Here is a 21,531-nt window from a genome sequence, read left to right as displayed (position 1 = left end):
ATTGATGGACTTCTCAATGTTAAGGTCAATAAGTAAGCGATGGTAATCATAAGAACACGAGGTAAGGAGGGGGAAGAGGGAATAAGATGGAGAGGGAGAATGGTGGAAATGGGTCGATGCGCCGATAAGCTGACTGTGAATGGGAGAAGACTGAATAAAAAAGGATGGCGGCGGATTGAGAGGGAAAAAGACGAGCGGCGAACATTTCCCGAGGGTTCACTGACCCGATTCGGTAATCCTACGGCGCTCGCGTGATCGACGCGACGAGCCTCTGTAGCTTTCACAATAGCTTCCGTCTTCTTCGTAGGGTGTTAAATTAAATCGACATAGGAGCTTTACTTTGAGTTTGTATATTTGACAGATGTGATCTGTTCTGCGTAAGCAGCCGTCTTCGCAAGCGCCGCGATGTATGCATTTCTTTTGTGATAAAGAGAAAGAAAGTACGGAGTATGTGAGAGAAAGAAGAACAAAAGAGAAAAAAAAAAAAAAAAAAGAAAGGCTCAGCAGCCAAGAAGGGAAGGGATAACGTCACTAGCTAGGCTGTCGGCTTCTACCTGTAGTCTTGCTCTTCCGTTCTGCTCCGAATCAATATGAGTTGACTATTTTTTATTTCCAAAGTTATGAATGAATCCGAATAATTAATTCCTGTTCACTAATTGAAGATGAGTATCTGCTGACCCATCCGTCCAACCTTTGCATTAGTTCCTATCCTACTCCGTATTCCCGCTTCTCCTGACTGGACTTGCGCATTCCTAATGGCAGGCCCGTGCTGAATCGCAGAGTGGGAATTCTTCGCATTCTCGGTCCACCCGTCCCTGTGAAACTCCCGGCCAGCCCGTGTGGACGCTATTTACGGAGTACTCTGTAATACGGGGTACAGTCACTGAGATCCTCCTTGTCTCGAATGTGGTGCTGAAAGTGCCTCTGCCCAGTGACTGTAGAGGAAATTCCAGGCCGCGACGGATACTCCAGATTCTGTTTTGAATGAAGATTGCCCGACGGGATCCCAATCGTGCCCGCCTGCTTACTGTCTGGAGGGACTGTCTCGAAAGCTAATACAAATCTGTCTCTTTGACAACTCGAGAATATCAAATAACAATTGTACAGAGGACTGTTTTCATTGTCATAAGTAAAAGTCAATACATGTGAATGGACGAAGTAATCATTAGAATACACGAGTAACTAACTAGTTACTGGTATGTTCACCTGCAATCACTGCTCCTCCGGCAACCTTCTTCTCTCTCCTGCCCAAGCCCCCTTTTCTACCTTATTGATTTTCTCCTAGTATCATAAATTGTATAGAAAAAACACCTCCTTTCCCGCCTTTACCGTAATGAACACAGCGCGCATTACTGTGCAGTTAGTTAGGTTAGTTCAATGCTACTAAGCTGAGTCAGATCCACTGACATAATTCCTGTGTTTGGCTTTCCCTCAGCAACGCCAGCCACTAGACCTAACTCGGCAAGAGAACAATAAACCACCTCCGCGGAATCCTACCGCTGCAGCTGTCTCTTTCACATCGATGCAATCCGCAATCTCTCACCAAGTTTCATAATAGCGGGCAGCTCGCTCAAGAGCCATTAGCCTGTCGGCCTTTTCATCGGCAAGAACACTTCAGACTGTCATGTCTTCACCATACTTCCAAATAGCCGCGACTCCCCAACCGACAACGAGAACCCGCACTGTCGCTCAGAAAAAAGTCTATGGGAAGAGAAGAGCAGATGCACCGAGAGCTGTTTTTGATCAAAGAAGTCCGGCAAAGTCGCCGGGAACATTGAGCGTCAAGAAGCACGAGGAAGGGAGCGATGAAGATGCTGTGGAGGATGTGCGGGTGAAGCTCGCGAAGGTAGCCATCAAGGAGGAGAGCAGACCGATGATTCAGAGAACAGATGAGGAAATTGGAGAGACAAAGAAGCAGCAACAACCGAAACAGGAAAGGACTGGGGTGGTACAGTCAGTCGAAAGAGTGGATGTGAGACCTACATTGGATCCAAATACGCCCATTCGTAACTCGGAACCACGGCATGAGCAGGAAAACGAGGAACAAAAGCCAGCTCAATGGAAGAAGACTGAATCATTGGAGGAAGGTGCCGCATCATCAGATCCTCGCTACGAAAAAATGGTCGAGGTCCGAATCAATCCCAATATCCCTGCAGCAAGAAACCGACGACAGAATAAGCCGTGCGAAACCTCCGCAAAACCCGAGACGAGGACAACAAAAAAATCCAGAGCCAAGCCAGGAGCTCGAATGTCATCGGGATGTGTCCTGGATGAAATGGTAAATGAATATGTTCGCCCGATCCTGAACGAAGCGTTGTCCGCGATTGCGGCGCAGAGCGTCCAGAAGTTCGACTCGTGGGCTGCTCGAGCTGGAAACTTGTTGGAAGTTGTCAAAATCGCCGAAGGGTCATATGGAGAAGTCTACAAGCTTCGACTACGAGAGGAGGTATGCAAGAACGAGATGTCCCGGTCCAAGCTCGCACGCCTGAAGGCCTATGGCGACGGGGTGTTCAAGGTTGTGCCCCTACGGGCTCAGAGCGGGCCAGGCTCGAAGAAGTTTACCAGTATCGACGAGCTTGTGTCCGAAGTCAAGATGCTCAAATATTTAGATCCAATCCCAGGATTCGCTCGCTTCAGGGAAATCCACGTGGTCCAGGGCCGGTTTCCCGGTTCGTTCCAGAAAGCTTGGGATCACTATAAGAAAACCAAGGACGACTGTTGGAATCCGAATCCGTCCAGTAAGCGAGCTTATCCAGACTCACAATTGTGGGCGATTGTGGAAATGGATGATGCTGGTTGTGAGCTGGAGAAATTTGCATGGACGTCCATCTTTCAGATTTACGATATTTTCTGGGGGGTTGCCATGGCCTTGGCTCGGGCAGAGGAGTACGCATCATTCGAGGTAAGCTCCTGAATTTCTACCAGGTAACTCAATCTAACATTCATAGCACCGCGATCTGCACTTAGGCAACGTCTGTATTCGAAGTACTCGCGCAGGGGGCTGCATGGACCCACCCACGAATGCTGAGATCATGAGTCAACCGTACAAAAGTGGCTTCGGATTTAGCACCCTCGAGACGACCATCATAGATTACTCCCTGTCTCGCGCACAGCTGCATCTCAGTGAAGAGGTTGAGGCCTTCGAAATTGCCTCGTCGGACCTCGACAAGAAACAGATTTTTGACGCGATCGGGCGGGACGACGATGAGATCATGCTCAGAGACACATACCGATAGTGAGTATACTTGGACGTACCTATGTATGGCACCAGAAATAATCAGCTAATGTTCTTGACCTATAGCATGCGCGCTGAACTCTATCACGGCGATTCTCGTCAAACCGGAAAGTGCCCGGATATCCCGGGCATTTGGGCAGAATATGCGCCCCGGACGAACCTTGTTTGGCTGCTTTTCCTCCTCAAATCCTTGCTTAAGAACAAAAAATCTGAGTGCAGCTCGCCACCAGCACCTCGTGAACCCCTTGCTCCACGCTCACTTAACAAGGGTGTTAAATTGACATCCGCATCCAACAACAAGCTTGCGAAGCCACAAACGTTGCCGACGGTGACCTCCGCTCAGACAACTGTCTCTGATTTGAGGCAAACGCTCGAGGAGAGACTTACTGCGGTTTTGGAACTACTTGATCTCGATCATGGACACGAAGACATGTGTTGTGCTGCGGATCTAGTCGCCTACGCCATTGACTCCCACTGGCTCGATGAGGAGGATTTCTTCTGATTTTGGAAATGAATGCATTTCGGGCTTCATTTTTTCGCATTGCGAGGGCGTCGACGCAGCGCTATTTCATTTTTCAGCGCTTCTTTTTCCTTTGTAAATTAAATACATATGGTTGTGGAGTTCCAGGCAGCTTTAATTTTTCTGGTTCAGAGATTAACCACTTGGCATCAGCTACTCCATTTTACCACTGCTTCATTGACTCATTGCAACAACTCGGCACGGTCATTGGATGATGTTGGTAAGTTCATTCGCGTTCTAGCCGCTGAGGCAGCTCGACTGCGTGGACCTTGGCAGGGTCAGTGGCTAAGCTTGGTATAGAAATAGTATTGTTGAGATTATATATGTTATGATGATCCAAATAACTGCAGGGATTTACCCACCCTGACGACAAGTTGCACCATGTCCAGGAAATGACTATATACCGAAAGACTGGATTCATTATCGATAAGTATTGATACAGGATTACTTTCTTTATGATCTTCCACTGCAAATTCATTGACACACAGAGCAGCCCTCTCCCAGATTTGCTAAGAATAACAGATAATCAAGCTGACTAGCCAACCCAATAGCCTCTCAAGATTTACCGTAGGGCACCCATAAGTCTACGACCTAGTTACGAGTCCAGATTCAAGAGTTCTCCGAGACCGGTGGTGCACTTGTGTGGAACTTTCACCAACTTGTTCGACCATCAATCTGAAGGGCTACGGTCATTCAATTATATATCTTTATCGATCGTGTTGTCTAAGGCGTTGCGGACAATGATGTCATTCTGCATGGAGAACCAAACAAAAAAGCCAGCAGTGGTATCTACATACGAGGTATCGTGAGGTTTGTGAGCAACTGCGGATACAATTACTCGCAAAGCATATCTCACAGGTACGAGACTCATCCTAAATCATCTTTAGCTAACCAAGTAAAGCCTGGGAGAACTTAGTATTAACAATTGGTATTTAAAAAGATGACGCTGTAATAAGCGTATCTCCGCAATGCCGCGCGGATACGAGATCCCGTCGGATATACATTCTCATGCAACACAATTATAAGACCAGCAATGTTTTCCCGAGCGAGAATGAACCATCTCTAGCTTTCTTCCTGCCCTACAATTACACAGCTTTAGTAAGCCAGCACCAATGGCTATGCCACGAGTCCTCCTACGTCGCTGCAGTCCAGCGGTGCGCTTCACCCTGCCCCGCACTGCAACCACGAACCCTTTGTTGGTGCGGACTCCAACAACCGCCATTCGATTGTCGTCCTCTTCCTCCAATTCCTCTGCTCCCGGCGTACAAACACTCATCGCGCTTGCCCGGAACCGCCGCACGATCTACAACTCGGCCGCGACCACTCTGTGCCTGATGCCAAGATCGAGGTGCTCGTGCAGCAGGCCATCCTGCACGTCCCAAGCGCCTTCAACACGCAGTCTACCCGGCTTGTGGTGATGTTGCACCAGGAGCATGAGCGTTGGTGGGATATCGTAATAGGCGTGTTCCAGAATCTGGTCAAGACGGGCGCAGTACCTGAGCGGGTGTGGAAGAATCAGACCTTGCCTAAGCTAAAAGGATTCAAGGCCGCGGTAGGCACGGTGAGCCTATTTTTATCTCCTTGGAGAAGAAGAAGAAGTAAGCTATTGAAGTTGGTTGCTGACTTTCTATGAATTTGTAGATTCTTTTCTATGAGGATCCAGCGCACATCGAGCCGTATTCAGAGAAGTTTTCTCTCTACAAAGATCAATTTGAGCCGTGGGCGCAGCATTCAAATGCGATGCATCAGTACTTTTGTGAGTGCTTTTTGGAGCCCGCCTTTTGGTATTTGGCTTTTGTTTTGCTGTTGTGGTGGAGGGTTAAATATCTAATGATCTGGCTGACTCGTCTGGTACTTTTTTTCTCCCCTTGTGTGGACGGGTCTCGAAGCACTTGGGTTCGGCGCCAACCTGCAGCACTACAACCCGCTGATCGATATGCCCGTGGCCGAGGCATGGAATGTGCCCAAGGGGTGGAAGCTCGGTGCGCAATTGGTTTTTGGAAGCCCGGAGGGGTCTCCAGGATCGAAAGAGCAGAAACCTGTTGAAGAACGGGTTACGATCTTTGGAAAATCATAGACGACCCACGTAGACGAGGTGCTAGCTTTGATGAATTTCATATTCTGCAGTAGAATAAGAGTTGTATACAGTACACGATTAGCACAATAAGTCTAGATCTAGGTTTGAGATTTTATGGACCACAGAAACCATAACACATGAAAGACACGAAACGTTTTGGTATACATCGCGATTCGCCCGATGAACGGCCTGTCGGTGAGCTGAAAGGATATTTCATCAGCAATCGCATTCCTAAAGCAAGTAAAACGTGGTGATATACTCAACTGGATGAACAGGTCAGCATTACCTGGACCCCTGACCAGCCCTTCGTCCGGAAGGGAAATTGTACTGAGCATCCAGGTCATCTTCCTTGGCCGCCATCAAGCCACGCCATTTAACAGAACGAAAAGGCTTGAGAGCATGCTGGAAGGATCGCTTAAACTTCTGCCCAAAGACATCCATCTTCCGGTCTATCCAAATCAATTCGAGACGCAGATCAGGTATATTCGACTGTATATCATAATTCTCTTTGTCTTTATTGCGACAGTGTATAGAAACACGGATAATGAGGAGTTTGTTTCGAAATGATGAGAACAAGTGTGTCCTTTTGAAGACCAAATGGCCACTTAGTGTGTTGTACATTTTCAGATCGTGACGTCAGGCATCAGATCTGACATGATGTTTTCGGCCACTGTTGGAGACGTTGAAGTCCGGAATGAATCTTAGAGAATCACTTTCTCTCGAGATCATTGGCGATCGCAGCCCCGCTGAGATCAATCAATCAGTTTCTTTGCGACATAGTGATGAAAAAGGGCCGTGTTGCAAGGTGGTGGCTCAAACTATACCTCAAGAGTGACAGGCCTGCCTTTCCCGATCCGCACCTGCTCTCAATACCACGTATCTTGCTAGGTAGGAAATTTTGATACTACTTCAATGTTCTGATAGAGATACCTACTGTTTTATGTTCATTAGATAAATTATGCTGGGAGGGTGTGTTGTGGGCACTAGAAGACAAGGACATGGTGAAAGGACGTACCAACGTACCCTTTAGAGACTCGCAGTCGCAGCTGTCTTTTGCTTGACTGTATGGCTCTTTCCTTGAACACCAAGCACAATGAGCGATCTCAACCTTTGAAGTGTGCGTCTTTCTTCTTCTTCCTCTGACTTTAAGATCCGAGTCACCTGTTTATCGCCATTGCATTCTTACACCTGTCTACCATGTCGCTCATTTTTAGCAAGACAAAGTCATTTTTTCTCTTTGCGCACATTCTTATCACTCTTGTCACCAGCCGCTCCTGGTGTGTAGCCTCAAATGTGACAGCCAGGGGTGCATCCTACGGCGCAGTCATTACTCGTTGCACAGTTCCTAGCACCGTAGCCCTCACGTTCGATGATGGGCCCGACATTTATACCTCTCAGCTTCTAGATATTCTCAGCGAATACGACGCGCGCTCTACCTTCTTTGTAAACGGGTACCAGCTGTCAAACCACCGCGATGTTCTAACCCGCATACTGAACGAAGGACACCAAATTGGTTCCCATACGTGAGCGCCCCCTAAGTCCCCTGTGAATCATGCATTACTGGGGGGGGGGTGAAGTTTCTAAGAAATCTAGATACGATCACGCTCGACTTTCCACTTTACCGTACGGTGAGATCGTCGAACAAATGAGCCGGCTGGAAGCAGCAGTGCTGGCCGTGCTGGGTGTCGCTCCGACCTATATGAGACCGCCCTATCTCGCGATCAACGGAGAAGTTCTTGCCGCAATGAGCGATCTGGGATACCATGTCGTCAGCGCCAGCGTCGACACCAAGGACTACGTGCACGATCATCCGGATTTGATTCCGAGGAGCTTCACGAGATTCGTGGAAGGTCTGAATGCCGGAGGCACGATTGTCCTGGCGCACGACACCCATGAGCAGACGGTGGCAGTCTTGACCCGGGCGATGTTGGACGAGATCGTGGCTCGAGGCCTGAATCGTGAGTCTCGAGTTGAATGTTGTGAGGAGCACTGCTAACGGCCCGGGTCTTAAGCTGTCACGGTAGGAGATTGCTTGGGGGACCCGGAGGGTAATTGGTATCGTTAAAAAAAGGGATATAGACAATGACTTGGCTAAACTCTTCATTTGACTGCTGTTTCACTCCCTCTGTGTAGTACTTTTTGTGTTACGTATCGAATTCCCATCGTCTGCTCAAATGCCTAACGCGGAGCTTTGTCGATTATCAAAACATCGAAGTGCCAAATGAATCGCCGTTGGCCCCGAGCTACCTACAGAGCTCGTTGTTCCACCCTATCCGGCAGGATAATTACATCAAACGGAGCTATTTTGACTAATAAGTGTACAGTACCGAAGAATCAAGTTTATGATTAGCGTTGAATAGAACATTAGAAAGCCCACTTTGGATCACCACATTGCCATAAGAGAAAATTAAAGGGGTGATCCTGTGCTATTCGGTTCCACTAAGTTGTTGTGTAGTCCCCAGTCGATTGCTAGCAAGATGGCTAAGATAAAATAGCCAAGGACTGGCAGAGTAGTGTTTGTATATCTTACATTGACTGTGAATTACACCGCGAGTCCTGTAGGGCACAGGAATTTGCTGATCCGCTGCCTTTTGCACCCATGTACCAACCCTCATCGATTAAACGATGTTCAAGGTCAACCCAGTACTTCGCCTTTCCTCCCGCGCCTGTTTTGAGGTCCAGATCACCAAGGCGTACTTCAACAAGACGGGACTCATCGTTTGATATCTGCATTGAGATCAGCTTACCTGATGGGGGATGGGGATGGGGGAGGGAGGGGATTTGAATGGGAAGATACGGGAGAGCTCACCCTAATGAACATCGTACAGTCACGGAGAGTCATACCGAGTGACTTTTCTACAGAGACGACAGGAGGGCCTTGGAGCCCGACGTCACACATGCTGTTCTGGTGGGCTAGGAGTCTCTGTAAAGTACTGTTTTGATAGAGTACCATTGCCAGGGGAACCTGATCCTCGCATGCCGTGATGAACCGGGTCGCGCGAAGCACATTCTCAAACTGGTCACTTACTAGATCAAGCGGACAAAACGAAACTTCTTCATGGTCACCAATTTTGCGAGCCTGATGATTCTTCATATCGCGAAGTGCGCATGTCCGACACCGGAGCGAGCCCGCCGGCGCCGACGGAGATTGAACGAGCCACTTGGGTTTCAGCTCGGACAGCGTGGCCCCAGGACTGCCAAATGTGGTCATGTCGGTGATGAGAAGCCCGAAAGATTCAGTTGTAGAGAGATACACGCCATGACGTCTTTTCGGACGCTGCCCCGTTCGCTCTGCTGCAAGGAGCTGTTCGTTGCACAACTGAACCAACCCTCTGGGAAGATAAACGAGCTCCTGATCAACGAGCTCATCGGGCTCAAAAAGAGGCCGAATGCAGCGATCAAAATTCCGTGCTATTTCTTGGTAAGGAATTCCAGCGCTTGTGTCTTTCCGGAGACGAAGCAGCTTTCTTTTGAAAGTGGGAGGTATACTATAGCATTTCGTGGCATCTGACGGTAGGTTGGAAGATACAGTCACCGACACATCCCGGTGAATTTGACTCGCAGGCATTTTGGTGGGAAGGAGGATGCGATAGATGACATTGGCGCCTCCTTCAGCAAGATAGACGAGCTCAGCCCCTACCGGGAGCTCGAGCTTCATAGGCGTTGTCATTCGTTGGAGGATCAACGAGCTTGCGGTCCTTGATATTGATTAGACAAGAAGACCATGTCCAAAACAAACGAAGGAGTACCTCAGGGGTTCCCAACACCCTATATTTGATTAATAGGGATCGAGAAGGGAGTGAATGATTTGCGGCGTGATGTATACGGTCACGTGGCCGATGCAGTTCATCCAAGGAGGAAACCGCGCTAGGTAGGCGCAGGCGAGAATTGGCAGTATTCCAAATGGATAGAAATGAGTAGGCTGCGATTGACGCAAATGCAGCTTCCTCAAAATGGACCAATATTTCCACAGCCCTGTTGTACAAGTGCAACAGCAAGTCAAATAACGTGGATAGACAGGAGTAGCTGATCTAGGAACGCAAGAATCGCGGTTCTCCAGCCTTTCACGGCCTGGTGTTGATACTAAGCCTCGCTACAGCCGGCCACTGATTTGCAGCCGATAGAGAATAAGCTGCTGAAATAGAAAGATATCTGATTGCTGCAAACTTGGCTCAGGTGATCTTGCCTTGGAAGTCAGCCTCTGCCCGTGAAGTCGTCCGACGAGGAATGGTACCCTAAGTGTTGACAGAGAATCCCCAAGCCCGGGCGCCTTCGGTGCAAAGGCAATTACTTTGTAGGACTAGGACCTGAGTTTGGTGCAGGGATCTGAAGAGTATCAGCCACCGTGGGGTTTGAAACTTGTTGTCCACTAAATTTGCGAAACCTTGGTCAGTCCTGATCCCTCAAAAGGAGGGCGGAACCCGCTGACACCAGACAGGAGTTGAGCAAAATCACCAATACTTTGGAGTATGCTAGAAGCAACTACTACTAAAGTTCTAAGGAGGCTTTAGACGACTACAGCTCCGGCAAGACCAGCTGAGCGCAGGGCATCGGGCATACAGACGTCGGTATCGAATCTGTGGTGCCTTGGATGCTGTACAACAACACGTAACAAGGCGGTCAAAGGAGGATGGCAGGTGATTCGTATCCAGGAGATAAGTCGACGATGTCACGAAGTCTGCTAAATCTGGCAACTCATGCAAGCAATATACCTCAGAGACCCGGGCCTTTTTTATTGATCTATTGGGCGGAGTAGCCGAGTAGTAGTCGATAGAGACGTGCGGACCGATCACAGAGCGCATTTGCTCTTTGGAAAATATGTACTCGTTACTCGTAATAGTTTTGACTCCCGTTTTGATTCCTATTTAGGATTCGGAAATGTTTTACGCAATAATAACTAACCCAAGGACCAGTGCATTGGCAGGTGCTGCCAGTCCGTGGTATGCAAGTCATTATGTACAGTACTGTATTACGTTCATGGCTGGAATCTATTGGACTTTCAGATTGACCATTTATTATCGGAGATTGCCATGTCGTGAAGAACGCACTGTTGGTAAAGGATAAGGAAAGAAGAGTAGTTAACTTTTGTGTTCCCCCTCCATTGCCCCCACCGCTGTTCGGCCCCGCGCCGAGGGACGGAACAGCAAGAGATCACTACCCCTCATTAGAACCGACTCACTATCGTCCATAATCACCTTGGGGGAAAAGAAGAGGCTTCCTGAAACTCCTTTCGCCTACGTGCAGCTCATTGCATTCCGCGAGATGATACCGTGATTGATATCAAACCAAAATGGACGATATCAGGTCCATCCCAACTCCTCCGCATTGCACAGCGGACTTCTGCTTGATTCCTGTGAGTGCAAACAGGTCATAACTCAATCTCTGCAACCATGCTGGCGTGTAAATTATACCCCAATCAAGCGGCCCAAATTCCGTCATCGTGCACAGATTAGTACTCGCAAAACAGTGCCCGTGTCTATCTCCATTCACTGTTTCCAACCATATACCTCAATCCTGAGGGCGGGATGGCCACGACTGGTCCATACATCCATATTCCCATCCATCCATCCCACTCCATCCCAGAATTTTCTTGCCAACCTTACATTTGCTGGACTTAGCTAGAACTCAAGCAATAGGCTTTATTGATTGGGTTGCGAATGCACTGACTGCTTGCGCAGATTGGCACCTCATCTCCATCCGTGTCTGCCCAGATCGCCGACGTCCAGCGTCTAGTTGAAAAATCGGGCCTCAAGTTCGTCATGCACTCCGCTGGAACAACCCTTGGTGAGCAAATTCGGCCCCCGAAATCCTTCCTCCTCCCTCCCCCAACCTACAACTCGTGCATGGGTTGACGTTCTTGGCTGACTGGAGAACCCCCCTTTGCTCCTCTTTTGCGGGGTTCATGGCATCACAGAGGGTCCCTGGGATGAAGTTCATCATGTAATCGGCCAGGCGCACACGATCCTCCACCAGCAAGGGATCGTGCGAATCCAGACCGATATTCGAGTTGGGTCAAGGTAGACACTGCCCCCCTCTCTGCTGCCCTGTCCCGCCTCTTCTTGTCTACGACCATCTCCCGCGTCCATGGGGTCGGACTTCGCGACTACGGGTGCTGGGGCAAACGGAGACCTTCAATGGAGTCAAAGAGGCTGATATATCACATTTCCGCACTGTAGGACCGATAAAGAGCAGTCTTTCGAGGACAAGGTCAACAAGGTTCGTTCCCTGCTAGGGAAGCAGTGAGCTCCATGTCGTCGAGTGCTTTTGCTGTGCAACTAGAAAATCCGATCCCCAAGTGGCATGTTGCCAACGCCCCTCTGGGCATGGAAGACAGCTAATAGACAAATGAACAAGGGGTAATTTCATATACATAGATACAGCGATTGCGAGTCAAAAGTCACCATAGAAACGCCGGCTTGATGCATAGTTACATGCCAGTCATGAAGCAAATGAGTGTCAGGGGATTATCCCAAGGAAAGAACCATGAAAAGGCACTAAGCTTGTGTTCATGCCTGTCAACACTCATCTTTGACGTGCCGCTAAATTATAAGACTTAGAGATGAGTAGGAACGACGAGGAAGGCAAAGGCGAAGGAGTAGCAAGCGAGGCTCAAAGGGTGATCCCGCCACCCAACAGGCTGCCCCAGTCACCACCAGCCCAGATCCATTCCCCCATGCTTGGATTTGCTCCGTCCATTGCCTTTTGGACCACTTCGACCAATCCTTTGAACACGTTTGAATAGGTGGAGGCAGAGCTCGTTTGTGTGGTTGATGTAAGGTTGGCGCGTCCTGTGGCATCGGTGACGTTGTTTAAGCTGTCCACGGTCGTAATCGCCGGTCCTTTGTTGAAGAAGTCTACCAGGATGAAAGTCGGCTGACGGCCATTGTAAGCACTCTTACACTTCTTCGCAGTATCGCCGAGGTTGCCTGTGCCGCCTGACGGGGCGTTAGTCGTGCCCACATAGCTAACATTCGGGTACTCGATGTCTAGAATAGTGGTCTGATAGAGAAAGTGGTTCATGAAAGGTAGCCGGTTGGAGGAGAGCGCAGCAGACAGGTCATTCTTGACGGTTGTGGGGCGATCAGGCGTGCAAGAGAAATTCGACGCCGACGTCACATCATAAGGATTCTCCCAGAGATAAGTGAATTCATCCATAAGGTAAGGAGCCACCGTATTATTCGAGGCATCCAGCGATGCCACAAATGATATCAGCCGAGTACCGTTGTTGATAAGCTCCTGCAGCGTTGGCCACGAGCTGGGAGCGGAAGTCTGTGAGGTAGGAGTGTAGGTGTAATTCCCAATACCGGCTGTTTCATACTCTGAATGAAGATCTGATGCTGTTGCGTCGTCAGAATTCACCAGCAGGACCGTGACGACTATAATACCACAAAATAATCAGTTCTTCTGCGTCATTGGCTCAAACAGTGTACTTCATCGGAAACCACCAAACATACCATCATTGGGGTTCGAGTCTAGCCAAGTTTTGATTTCTGATAACCATGTGCTCAACTTGCCTGCATCGAGATAATCACAGTTGGTATGGCACAAGTGCCACTCCGAATCTGACTTATGCACTTGCGCCGTTACGAGACGTACACCCGCCTCGAGTTGTAGTGTTGTATTATAGTATCTGCAAGCCAGTCAGTCCGCCACAAGCTTAATGACTGGGACTCTGATTCAACTGACTGGTCTCCAAAGGTCGAATAATCAGTTGATGAGTCTCGGAGGAACGGACTATCATGTGCACCTAGATGAGTAATCTCACCATAGGATTTGGAGCATAAAGATGGCGAGTTGTTGCATGCTGTTTGCCGGATATGCAGGGCTTTTGCAGCTGCCAAAGGGGCAAGCGCCAAAATTCCCAGTCCTCGCATGGGGGATGTGTGCAGATTATACACAGATTCAAGACTTTCCCTTGAGTAATATGGTATGTAAACCCAAAAGCGAAATATGCTGAGCAATGCCGCGGATGTTTTACGAGAAGCGCAAGTGCACCGAGACTATGGGCTCGCTCGTCTGAGGAAAAATAATTTGGAATGATGAGGTGAACTTCTTGATCGTCAGACACACAGATCACAATCCAATTTCAAAAATGAGAGTGGATAATTATGTATAGGGATGATGCAGCAAGAGGAAACAATAACCCCACTCGCAGGATAACAATGTCAGAGGGTTGCATGTATTTATTGATTGACTGGTTAGGGAAAAGAGGAATCATGAGCAAGCTCTTCGTACAACAGGGGGGTGGGGAGAGGGGGGGAAGTTGGTAAATGGCTGAGTTGACCAAGAAAAGACAAGTGCACGGTTGAGAGAGTTTGAAATCTTGTGTTGATCAGCTTATTGATAGTGGGCCAGAAGGTCTAGCCAAGCCATCCAGCAGTTGGGATGTGAAGGGCAGATGGAGATGAATGGAAAGGGTGGCCGCCTATTCTTAGCACAAACAGTTGCTCAGCCCGGTTGGACGCGCCATCAACCCGCATCATCTGTTTCTCTGTTTGTCGGGTTTGTTTGGCTCTTACGTTGCCCGTTTCACGTGCCAACAATGCCACAACCACCGGCCTTTCCTTCGCCCTTCAGGCTAGCCAGGTTTCGGGCTTGGTTCAGGCATGAAAGCGATGTATCTTGATCTATATGATTCTATATGTACTGTACATTATGATCGGCTTTGGATGAAAGCCGGTCCCCGCAGTGTTCTCTCCCGCCAGAGGGTTTTACGTGTCCTGCGGTACGACATCTTGGAGCTCGGTGGATTAATGAGTCGAAATACATCGATGTACTCTCGGCCCCCGAACAATGATGGCACCCCCCAGACACGGCTGATGTCGCCAAATACCTTCTCCAGAGAATAAGGATTTTCTCGTCGCAACATGCGATTCATAGGGCGGCTAGACCGTCGATTCCGTCCAAAGACAATAGCGAGTCGGTGCCGACACGCGCGCCTGATGCAGCTTGTCTGAAGATCAACCCCGCTGCGCTCCAATTCACGTAGAAGGGCGAGACCCCTTACCCATGGAATCAATTGGTTTGGGTTGCAGCGATAGAATTTTGAGGAGACTCGCTTTCGGAACCCCCAATGTACGAGGGCTTCTTGGAGCTGACGGTTGAATATTGTCCGGAGAATGTGAGGATCTTGTCCCGAGTTTGAAGGAGCAAGGCCAGTTTGTGCTGCACTGGTTGATGATACGATGTCCATAGGTGTGTTCTTCTGCGGCACGGAGGGAGAGTATTGATTAGCCAGCCAAAGGCAACACCTCCGGAGTTCAATCCAGCAATCTGTCTGGCCCAATCTTTTGATTAGCTCAATCCAGAGCCTGGAACTTACGATCGCACCCAAGGGGATGATGCGCTGTAGCACACGCAAGACGAACAGAACCTCGGTTTTTGGTGACCGATCTGAAGTTCGCACCGGTCCATTCCCAGGCCGTCGTGGCGTCAAAGCATGTCTGATCATAAAGTCGATGCTTCTTGTTGTGAGGGGCTTTCCACGTAAAGCTAATTCATCGACCACTTTTGACGCCAAAGCCCACTCACCAGCGGCCATGTGTTTCCGAAAATGAATATTGAACATATCAGAACCTTCATCGACTATCTCGCCTAGGATAACCAGGGTCAAATTGTAGAGCCGCCAGTCATGACTAAGGTAGTAAGCCAATAATAGTGATTCTTGGATACGCGCATCTTCGAGCACGTCAGGATGCTGGTCACTTCGGAGTAAGTCTGCCAAAACAATACCCCGATTTTCCGTAGCCAGTTTGCGGACAAGGCGAGAGAAAACTGAGTCTCCGATGGAAACACCGGCTTCCTGTAGAAGTCGGAGTTTCTCCAATATATCACGGCTGCCATGCGCTCTTAATGCTAATTCTCGTAGAGACTGCGGCCCAATCGAGGTAGCGCCAAACATCTTCAGCCCGGAGAGAATGAGCTCAAATTTCAGCGCGTCCGTAGCAAAGATGCGTGCGCCAATTTCGTCCTTGACGGGTTTCTCTTCATGCAAAAGATCTCTTCCGTTTGTAGTTGCCGGTAGGGAATAACACTGTTGAGAGTCCTCGATCTCGGAGTCTTTGATCTCAACTTTCTCAGTCTCACCGGGAAATCGACTATTGACATAGGCCCTTAGCTTCTGCCGAAATGATTGTAGACCACGCTTTTCGGCACTGTGAATCAATGGCTCTATTTCTCTGTAGGACCGGGGATGGTCGCCTTTGCCGACCAAGAATAAGTGCATAAGTACCATTTCTTGTGCAGGAAGACCATGCTGAAGCAGGGCAGATATTGTGGGAACATAGATCTGGTGACCTTGTATCGACCGGCAAACATTGCGAAACGCCGATAGGCTGGGTAGAAAGCCCTGAGCGTCAGGGCTTTTCAGACCAGCTGCTGCACGAGTAGACTGTTGAACAGGGATCCCCGGTCTGAGAACGCGCAGGATGTCATTCGGACATGCGAGGTGCGGATCTCGAAGTTTTCGGTGCCATGCCTCAGCCTCATGGATCATCCCGCGTTCGATGAAACCGCCAACGACGCTTTCGTAGAATTTGGGCCACCGTTTCCCGCTTCTATCCCAAAGTTCACGTGCATACTCAGCCAGCTCAGCCATCACGACATTTCGCTTGAAACCGACGTTGATAAAGCTTTGCCAGAGAAATTCGGCCACGTCTCCATCCACCGGGAGTTGCACATCGTCCAAGCGATCTGTCAGAGCCTCCCAAATGACCATTGTTCCTAGATCTCCATAGTGCCGCTGACGATAGCGTAATAGCTCAACCCAAAGATCGAAATCATTCCGATAAAGCGGGTCGTCCACGAGACGAGTTCCAATGTCGCGTGTATGCCCAATATCCGACTCGAATTCTAGCTTTTCTGTTTGTATTCGAAATAGCGATAGACCCTTATTCGCAGCAACCTGTTGTTCACCAGATTCAACGCAGTGCTCTGCTTGCGTCTTCGGAGCTTTGATATTGTGGATTCGGAAGCTCGGTGTTCGCCTTGTTGACTGAGAGGGATATTCGCTGGAAGCGGTATTTTCTGGATGGACAGTATAAGTGGGCTGCTTTTGTCGAGCACTTCTTGAAAAACATCGCAGGCATCTTTGATCGCGTCTAAGCTCCAATTGTTCCACTCCGGCGGGCGCTGAGATCAGGGAGTCGAGAACCGAAAGAGCTGACGGCCTCTTCAGTAATCGAAGAAGAGCCGGGCGCATGAGTCTTGAGACGAGAAAGACAACAGGGGAACGATAGATCTGACCATCCTCCTCATTCGGTCCCTGAAGGTCTGTGAGATATCATCAAATGTGAGGTTTGATTGTGATGGAGCTCATCTGCTTTGCACGCCCTGGAGGCCGCGGAAACTACTTTTCTGGGACCATAGCAGGACTATTCTATCCAACTATACCTATATCAGTTAGCCCTGGAGTTCTGCCATCACGTGAGAGTGGTTATTAAGCCTTGCATCCTAAAGGCGGAAGTGCGAGGGATACCACGTGATTACCGTGATGTTCGGGTCCACATTTCACGACATCGACTGATCGTTGTTACTGCCAATCTTCCAGCTGCCATTCTTGTCTCTATTCTCTAGTAAACCTCATTGTTTCGCACTTGCGCAACCTTCAAAATGTTCCGCACCGCACCTCGCATGGCTGGGTAAGCTTCTGCCACTTGTTCTCATGTTTTATGCTCTTGCACAGCTTCTGCGCTCCTGATTCATAACTCGTTCGTCAGCTTGGCCTGCACACCATTGACCGGACTGCGGCTGCTAGTCATGGCCCAATTGATTTCCAGTGCACTGATATATGCTAATCTCATCCTAGGTTCGTGTTCCGTGAGAACCGTGTCCCCTATTACCAGCGTCTTTTCCAGAAGCATGACGGCAAGCGTCAGTGGTACAAGGTCAGTTGATCTGGAAAGCCGATATAATGGCATGGAAGATCTCACCACTCACCACCGCTGTGATTCAATGTAGACCGAGCGCAGCAACTACGTCATGTACCCCTACCTCATCTCCGTCTACGGTCTCGGCATTGGTAAGCAAGCCTTCGGCTTCTACGCTATCAAGATAGTCATACTAACGTGGCTTCAGCTACCACCTATGCCATGGGTCGCATGGTCTTTGTAAGTGCTACCCACATTGACATTGCATCTTTACCATCTGCTCCGGTTGGCGACGGTCACTAACCTGCATGACAGGGCCACAAGACCTGGTTCGGTAAGGAGTAAACGACTCGTACCTTGACAAACTGGCACCAGCAGCGTCTCTCGATTGACATTCCTTGACCCGGTTTGGCGATGCGTCCGGGATATTGTACTGGGATAATTGAGAGGAAGACTGGGATTATCGACGTTGTACATAAGTTAAGCTAGGGCGTCAATGTGTGAAACCTTTCCTCGACTATCCTGTTCTGACTCGAACATCCACACCACTCGTGGCTCGTGCGACGTGACTTGTGAATTAGACGTGTACTTGGGGCACGGGAAGCTTCTGGGTTTCTGTAGACCGAAACCTTAAGCATGAAATGTGTCATTGTTCAGCAATCATTGTTCGACGAGATTCGCCAGCTGCCAAATCAGCATCTCGCACCACTTGGGATCTAGCATCATCCTCTGAAGCAAGTCTGGGCAGTCCTTTGTTACAGAAGAACTTCTCACATCTTCAAGTTCTCAATCATACTGAATTGATATATATGTAGAATCGTGACTGATAAGAACTAGTAAGACCTCTTTCTCTCACCGGCTTACGCCTCAGGGCCTTGATTCGATTAACATATGTCCAATGGAGTTCTGTGTTTCCATGGGGTGTAATCTCTGGTCATCGATGATTTACTCCTTAACTAACTAATTATAACTCTAAAGTCTTCATCACTAGGTGTCTTAGTCAATTAAGTTGCGTATTAGTCATCAACCAACACGGTTCGTCCCGACTGAAGCGAAGCAATATGTCCCTTCGCAAGCTCAATGATCCATGTCGCTGTTGATGTCGCCCAAAAGACACAGCCATCGATATACAGAGTTGCTATTCCCATCTGAATGACATCTTCAATACATCCAAGGCGGTTCTTGATAGATGTGAGCGACACACATTCCTTGTTCATGATTCTCAAAGAGACACCACAGTAGATTGAACTTCCTGTGATATTAGGCCACCCAACAACTACGGGGAGCTGTTGTCCAATACAGAGCCAGCCTCCTTGTCAACACAATTGCGGCTTCGACCTGGGCGAAAGGTTGTGGACACTGTTAACACAGATATCGCACTAACATGGATCTTGAGTCCGCTACTTCTGAACGGCCCGCTAAGCGAGTGCGGCAGGCTTGTGAACCGTGCAGGTAAGCCGGAATAGCTGTCCGGCATCGTGATCTCTGATAAGATGGTGACTGGTCATTTATAGGCGGAAAAAGGCAAAATGTCCTGGGGAACAGCCGACTTGCTCTTTATGCGCGCGATTAGGTCAGACATGTGCCTATGCAGCTGAGCACCGAAGACCATTGACGAATGGTCTCAGTTCTTCAGGAGACTTAGCCTCTGGGCTTTCCACCTCGGAGTCTAGAATTACCCGAATATTGGTAAACCCAATGAAATAATATTTTGCGGAAGGTCTAAATCTGACTTGGTTCTTTCTAGGAAGATCGCCTGGGAAACTGCGAAGCTAAGATGAACGAGCTTCTTGACGCTCTGAGGTGAGCCTCTTGTTTTTGGGTGCCATTGCACGATTGTCTGATACTTGCCCGCCAGACGTAACACATCGAATCAACTTCAGGAGAAAGAGGCATCAGCCAGACCATCTCCTTTGGCCAGCGTGTTGAATACATCATCATTGAATACCTTTACACCACTACCCAGATGGGAGAAGGTATTGTCGATAGCAGAGTTGTATCTTCTATATTGCGATGGTCAACCTCTTCCGTTATTTCACAGGCACAGCTTCTTGCACAGTTTACCAACCCGTGACCCAGAGCTAATCTATGCCATCCTGGCCTTGAGCGTCAGATTCTCGAACGATGAAGCCTCTAGTCCTGATGAACTTCCGTCTCTCATAAATGGTTATACGGAAGTTGCAAGGAGCTTGGTCATGAAAAGGGTTTCGGAAGGACCAGTCGAACTTTCCACTCTCCAGAGCTTGTGTCTACTCAGTTTAGTTGACTTTACCAGTAAGGATACGTCCAAATCTAGTGCACGCAAATGTTAATCAACCGGATCAGATGGGAATACACATCGCTCAAGTATTCATTGTAGCTTAGCAATGAACTTGGCGCAGTGTGCTAATCTTGCCTCGGAATCGCACTCGTCACAACTCTCATCACTTGAAGAACGTAGGCGTTGCTTCTGGAGTATCTGTCTGCTGAAACGTCTTCACGGTGTTGACGTTGAAAATTTGGATTTTCCCGAAGGGAATTTCCCCCCTTTCCCTGAAAGTCCAAGTAGGCCTCCGCCGCCTGACTCAGTAGGTGATGCAGTCGATGAGACTCGATCATCAGGCATGCATGATCAGGGTATCCTTGCGTACATGATTATGCTCAGTGGTGTTTTTGCAAAAACTGCCAAATATGTCCGGCGTCACGGAAAGCCGGGAAACTTGCCTCCTTGGTCATCAGAATCAGATTACTCGAAGATTTTGGCTGCTCAGATGGACCTTGAGACTCAGATGCCATACATCCACAGATTCAAGCCAGCTAGCCTTAATGAAAGAACATCAGAAGACCTTCAAACCAGAAGAGATTACTGGGGCCCATGGCTGTTAAACCAATTCCTGTATCACACTATATTGTGCTTGGTCAATCACCCGCTTCTTCTTTCCCTCAGTCTCAGGAACTTTAGAAGCACCATTCCGGAGATATTCTTACAGCATAGCTCGGATCTCATTTCATCGCATACGACATGGATTATACATTTCATCAACTTTTTCGAAGAGCGGTGTTACACGATCTCGGACCCGTTTCTGGGCTACAGCGCTGCTGTGGTAGCTACAATTGAACTACAACTCAGCTTCACCGAAAATGCTGCTATTCGAGATGAGAAGCGAGACCGTTTCTACAGGTGTGTTAGATTTGTGCAGAGACTGGGACAAAAATGGCCTCACATGGCACGATTGGTGAGCAGAAACACCCAACCCCTGTTTTCCGTGGCTTTGAGCTGATTTAACATGTGTGACCAGGCGGATAGACTACAAAAGTTGGAGGATGCTGTGTCTGCATCCTATCAGCCAGCGTCAGGCTTACTGAACAAGTACCTTCTCATAGATCTATCCCGCTTTTGGGAGATCCTCGAATATTCTTCCAACAGTGACACCGACTCAGCTCGCCGTATGTTTGGGGACTCTCTGTACTCCGAGCCACCTGCAATTGCGGCTGAAGTATCGCAAACCTCACCTCTGCCTGAACCATTCCGCTTACAGTCTCATCACACGTCAGCCTCATCACCGGGCTCGCAACGCAATGTTCCTACTTCACTCCTGACTGGTGAACAATGTCCAATGGGGTCTATGAGCTCGCCTCGGTCACCGGACCCAATGAATGACGAATTCTCAATCTTGGCCGCCAATTTCTTCTCCCAAGCTCAAGACTTCCTACCAAGAGTTGATAGCAGAGACGGTTTTGGTCATCTTTGATAGCTAGTCCAATGCTACGGACGTTTATGCTTTTATGAATATGGTCACAAAAAAGAGAAAAAAAAATAGGCTCGTTATTGTTCGCCGATGCGGAACAAAGC

General features: G+C 48.8%; 9 protein-coding genes across 9 annotated transcripts; 6 read left to right on the top strand and 3 right to left on the bottom strand.

Annotated features, from left to right (window-relative positions):
- The first annotated feature begins 1,280 nt into the window (after window positions 1-1,280).
- Window positions 1,281-3,937, top strand: BP01DRAFT_350669 (uncharacterized protein). Its single transcript, XM_025573807.1, has 4 exons — window positions 1,281-1,362; window positions 1,434-2,902; window positions 2,949-3,235; window positions 3,302-3,937. Exons 2-4 carry the CDS (start codon window positions 1,625-1,627, stop codon window positions 3,735-3,737), a joined length of 2,001 nt encoding a protein of 666 aa, XP_025426747.1. The 5' UTR covers window positions 1,281-1,362; window positions 1,434-1,624; the 3' UTR covers window positions 3,738-3,937.
- Window positions 3,938-4,763: 826 nt separating this feature from the next.
- BP01DRAFT_387068 (Nitroreductase) lies at window positions 4,764-5,832 on the top strand (the record flags this gene model as incomplete). Its single annotated transcript, XM_025577711.1, has 4 exons — window positions 4,764-4,853; window positions 4,903-5,316; window positions 5,397-5,511; window positions 5,645-5,832. The coding sequence occupies 4 exons, from the start codon at window positions 4,764-4,766 to the stop codon at window positions 5,830-5,832; spliced, it is 807 nt and encodes a 268-aa protein (XP_025426746.1).
- A 1,197-nt stretch (window positions 5,833-7,029) lies between these two features.
- BP01DRAFT_409531 (chitin deacetylase) lies at window positions 7,030-7,903 on the top strand (the record flags this gene model as incomplete). Its single annotated transcript, XM_025578855.1, has 3 exons — window positions 7,030-7,355; window positions 7,426-7,790; window positions 7,845-7,903. The coding sequence occupies 3 exons, from the start codon at window positions 7,030-7,032 to the stop codon at window positions 7,895-7,897; spliced, it is 744 nt and encodes a 247-aa protein (XP_025426745.1). The 3' UTR covers window positions 7,898-7,903.
- A 455-nt stretch (window positions 7,904-8,358) lies between these two features.
- Window positions 8,359-9,502, bottom strand: BP01DRAFT_307524 (inositol-pentakisphosphate 2-kinase; the record flags this gene model as incomplete). The annotated part of the gene is made up of 2 exons (XM_025572302.1): window positions 8,359-8,559; window positions 8,642-9,502. 2 exons carry the CDS (start codon window positions 9,500-9,502, stop codon window positions 8,359-8,361), a joined length of 1,062 nt encoding a protein of 353 aa, XP_025426744.1.
- A 1,505-nt stretch (window positions 9,503-11,007) lies between these two features.
- Window positions 11,008-12,291, top strand: BP01DRAFT_360991 (thiamine-binding protein). The gene is made up of 4 exons (XM_025576034.1): window positions 11,008-11,185; window positions 11,511-11,616; window positions 11,747-11,849; window positions 12,009-12,291. The coding sequence occupies exons 1-4, from the start codon at window positions 11,123-11,125 to the stop codon at window positions 12,073-12,075; spliced, it is 339 nt and encodes a 112-aa protein (XP_025426743.1). The 5' UTR covers window positions 11,008-11,122; the 3' UTR covers window positions 12,076-12,291.
- On the bottom strand, window positions 12,053-13,706 carry BP01DRAFT_409521 (uncharacterized protein; the record flags this gene model as incomplete). The annotated part of the gene is made up of 3 exons (XM_025578854.1): window positions 12,053-13,208; window positions 13,287-13,462; window positions 13,519-13,706. 3 exons carry the CDS (start codon window positions 13,704-13,706, stop codon window positions 12,442-12,444), a joined length of 1,131 nt encoding a protein of 376 aa, XP_025426742.1. The 3' UTR covers window positions 12,053-12,441.
- Window positions 13,707-14,485: 779 nt separating this feature from the next.
- BP01DRAFT_350656 (uncharacterized protein) lies at window positions 14,486-17,154 on the bottom strand (the record flags this gene model as incomplete). Its single annotated transcript, XM_025573806.1, has 2 exons — window positions 15,867-17,154; window positions 14,486-15,833 (listed from the first exon to the last, which is right to left on the bottom strand). The coding sequence occupies exons 1-2, from the start codon at window positions 17,030-17,032 to the stop codon at window positions 14,486-14,488; spliced, it is 2,514 nt and encodes an 837-aa protein (XP_025426741.1). The 5' UTR covers window positions 17,033-17,154.
- A 288-nt stretch (window positions 17,155-17,442) lies between these two features.
- BP01DRAFT_419217 (cytochrome c oxidase subunit 7) lies at window positions 17,443-18,442 on the top strand (the record flags this gene model as incomplete). The annotated part of the gene is made up of 5 exons (XM_025579388.1): window positions 17,443-17,471; window positions 17,639-17,717; window positions 17,791-17,851; window positions 17,908-17,939; window positions 18,015-18,442. The coding sequence occupies 5 exons, from the start codon at window positions 17,443-17,445 to the stop codon at window positions 18,042-18,044; spliced, it is 231 nt and encodes a 76-aa protein (XP_025426740.1). The 3' UTR covers window positions 18,045-18,442.
- Window positions 18,443-19,083: 641 nt separating this feature from the next.
- BP01DRAFT_307493 (putative C6 transcription factor) lies at window positions 19,084-21,430 on the top strand (the record flags this gene model as incomplete). Its single annotated transcript, XM_025572300.1, has 6 exons — window positions 19,084-19,151; window positions 19,214-19,388; window positions 19,447-19,502; window positions 19,558-19,973; window positions 20,025-20,914; window positions 20,978-21,430. The coding sequence occupies 6 exons, from the start codon at window positions 19,084-19,086 to the stop codon at window positions 21,428-21,430; spliced, it is 2,058 nt and encodes a 685-aa protein (XP_025426739.1).
- Between the last annotated feature and the right edge of the window lie 101 nt (window positions 21,431-21,531).

This window comes from Aspergillus saccharolyticus (assembly GCF_003184585.1).
Source record: "Aspergillus saccharolyticus JOP 1030-1 unplaced genomic scaffold BP01scaffold_60, whole genome shotgun sequence".
NCBI classification, from domain to species: Eukaryota; Fungi; Ascomycota; class Eurotiomycetes; order Eurotiales; family Aspergillaceae; genus Aspergillus; species Aspergillus saccharolyticus.
This window is presented reverse-complemented; position numbering and strand designations above follow the sequence as displayed.